General features: G+C 47.9%; 2 protein-coding genes across 3 annotated transcripts in view; both read left to right on the top strand.

The window, feature by feature from the left end:
- Positions 1 to 1,592, top strand: part of LOC105521807 (protein GVQW1-like) — a gene marked incomplete at its 3' end in the record, with an annotated part of 9,200 nt that extends 7,608 nt beyond the window's left edge. Inside the window, exons 2-4 of the mRNA XM_011956143.1 lie at positions 1,208 to 1,293; positions 1,340 to 1,344; positions 1,477 to 1,592. Of these exons, the coding sequence (XP_011811533.1) occupies positions 1,208 to 1,293; positions 1,340 to 1,344; positions 1,477 to 1,592 (207 nt within the window). The remainder of the gene's footprint in view (positions 1 to 1,207; positions 1,294 to 1,339; positions 1,345 to 1,476) is intronic.
- The window catches only part of CRK (v-crk avian sarcoma virus CT10 oncogene homolog), a 42,066-nt gene that overhangs the window by 28,788 nt on the left and 10,225 nt on the right, over positions 1 to 3,053 (top strand). The gene's annotated exons all lie outside the window — the stretch shown is intronic.

The following is a 3,053-nucleotide window of genomic DNA, read 5'->3' as shown; positions in this document are numbered from 1 at the left end:
GCTGGGATTACAGGCTTGAGCCACCGCGCCCGGCCTTGATTTTATTCTTATCTCTGGAACTCACTGATCAGCTGGGTAATCTTTTGTTCCTGGACTAATTCTAGATCTGACTGCACTAGGATCACGATTAGCCTTGAAAACTACATAGAATTAGGAAATAACTAGTGTTCATTATGTTCCTTGGGAGCAAAGAAACTGGAGTAACCACGTTGAGTCTTCTTTACCAGTGACTCCATGATACAGCCGGACTTGGTTCCTCAAAAAGGAAAGACAGAAGGATGCTTGTTATATTTTAGTCAACTTTTCTAGGTGTTTTGTGGATTGTGGTTCTTTAGGATATAGCCTTAAGTCCACCATTCTACTTGATAGCAAAATCTATGTTTAAATACCTCAATGTTACATTCTTTGTTCTTTCTTTTCTTTTTTCTTTTTTTTTTTTTGAGACGGAGTCTCGCTCTGTCGCCCAGGCTGTAGTGCAGTGGCGCGAGCTGAGCTCACTGCAAGCTCTGCCTCCTGGGTTCATGCCATTCTCCTGCCTCAGCCTCCCGAGTAACTGGGACTACAGGCGCCCGCCACCACGCCCGGCTAATTTTTTTTGTATTTTTAGTAGAGACAGGGTTTCACTGTGTTAGCCAGGATGGTCTCCATCTCCTGACTTCGTGGTCCAACACCCACCTTGGCCTCTCAAAGTGCTGGGATTACAGGCGTGAACCACCGTGTCCAGCCTTCTGTCAGACTTCTAAGGGATAAATGAGTAGAGATTTGTATGAGGCAAGATGTTATTAGAGAAAGGAATTATGTGTAAATTAGACCTTTGGACCATATCAGAACTATTTTTAATGTATAGATTCTCTTTTTTTTTTTTTTTTGAGATGGAGTCTCACTTTGTCGCCCAGGCTGGAGTACAGTTGCACAATCTCAGCTCACTGCAACCGTCTCCCGGGTTCACGCCATTCTCCTGCCTCAGCCTCCCAAGTAGCTGGGATTCCAGGAGACCGCTACCACTTAGCCTGGCTAATTTTTTGTATTTTTAGTAGAGACAGGGTTTTACCGTGTTAGCCAGGATGGTATCGATCTCCTGACCTCGTGATCCACCCACCTTGGCCTCCCAAAGTGTTGGGATTACAGGCAGGAGCCACCGCGCCTGGCCCCTTTTTTTTTTTTTTTAAGATGGAGGCTCCCTCTTGTCACCCCGGCTGGAGTGCAGTGGTGCAATCTCGGCTCACTGCAACCTCTGCCTCCCAGGTTCAAACAATTCTCCTGCCTCAGCCTCCGGAGTAGCTGGGATTACAGGTGCACGCCACTGCGTCCGTCTAAGTTTTTTGTATTTTTAGTAGAGATGGGGTTTCACCATGTTGGCCAGGATGGTCTCGATCTCTTGACCTCATGATCTGCCCACCTTGGCCTCCCAAAGTGTTGGGATTACAGGCAGGAGCCACCGCGCCTGGCCCCTTTTTTTTTTTTTTTAAGATGGAGGCTCCCTCTTGTCACCCCGGCTGGAGTGCAGTGGTGCAATCTCGGCTCACTGCAACCTCTGCCTCCCAGGTTCAAACAATTCTCCTGCCTCAGCCTCCGGAGTAGCTGGGATTACAGGTGCACGCCACTGCGTCCGTCTAAGTTTTTTGTATTTTTAGTAGAGATGGGGTTTCATCATGTTGGCCAGGCTGGTCTCCAACTCCTGACCTCGGGTGAGCTGCCCACGTCGGCCTTCCAAAGTGCTGGGATTACAGGTGTGAGCCACCGTGTCTGGCCAGATTCTCCTGGTTCTACCCTACAGAGGAAAACCACATCAAAATCCAAATTTTTTTTTTTACACCAGATATGGTGGCATGTGCCTGTAGTCCCAGCTACTTGGGAGACTGAGGGGAGAGGAACCCTTGAGCCCAGAGTTTTTTTTTTTTCTTTTTGAGACAGTGTATTGCTCTGTCACCCAGTCTGGAGAGCAGTGGCACAATTTTGGCTCACTGCAAACTCTGTCTCCTGGATCTTTGTGCCTCAGGCTCCTGAGGACCTGGGATTATAGGTACCCACCACCATGCTTGGCTAATTTTTGTATTTTTAGTGGCGACCAGGTTTCACCATGCTGGACAGGCTGGTCTGCAACTCCTGACCTCAAGTTATTCGCCCAACTCGGCCTCCCAAAGTACTGGGATTACAGGCATGAGCTACCTTGCCCAGCTGAGCCCAGGAGTTTGAGGCTTTGCCCAGCAACGCAGTGAAACTCTGTCTCTCTTAAAAAAAAAAAAAAAAAAGAGGCCAGACGCAGTGGCTCACCTATAATCCCATTGCTTTGGGAGGCCAAGCAGGAGGAGGATTGCTTGAAGCCAAGAGTTCAAGATCAGCTTAGGCTCCAAAGCAAGACCCCATTTCTACAAAATTAAAAGTACAAAATTAGCCAGGTACAGTGGCACGTGCCTGTAGTCCCAGCTACTTGGGAGGCTGAGATAGGGGATCACAAGCCCAGGAGTTTGGGGCTATAGTGAGCTGCAACTGGGCACCCTAGCTTAGAGCGAAGCCTGATCTCAAAAAAAAAGAAAGAAAAAAACAACCAAAAAGAAAAATCTTTTCTTTACAGTTATTAGGTTCTTGGCAGAGAGGTTCAAATATAGGGGGATGAGATCATAGCTATGCCATAACTGAAATGAATCTTTTTGTTTGTTTGTTTTTTGTTTTTTTTTTTGAGAAAGAGTTTTGCACTTGTTGCCCAGGCTGGAGCGTAAAGGCACAATCGCAGCTCACTGCAGCCTCCACCTCTGGGTTCAAATGATTCTCCTGCCTCAGCCTCCCGAGTAGCTGGGCTTATGGGCGTGTGCCCCCACGCCTGGCTAATTTTGTGTTTTTCACAGAGATGGGATTTCAGAATGTTGGTCATACCGGTCTTGAATTTCTGACCTCAGGAGTTCACCCACCTCGACCTCCCAAAGTGCTGGGATTACAGGTGTGAACCACTGCACCTGGCCTGATTCTGATTTTTAAATGGATAAAGAAGAAAATTTTGCCGGGCGCGGTGGCTCAAGCCTGTAATCCCAGCACTTTGGGAGGCCGAGACGGGC

This window comes from Colobus angolensis, unplaced genomic scaffold, assembly GCF_000951035.1.
Source record: "Colobus angolensis palliatus isolate OR3802 unplaced genomic scaffold, Cang.pa_1.0 Scaffold110, whole genome shotgun sequence".
Lineage (NCBI taxonomy): Eukaryota > Metazoa > Chordata > Mammalia > Primates > Cercopithecidae > Colobus > Colobus angolensis.
Note: the sequence above shows the minus strand (reverse complement) of the source record. Positions and strands in the feature narration are given on the sequence as shown.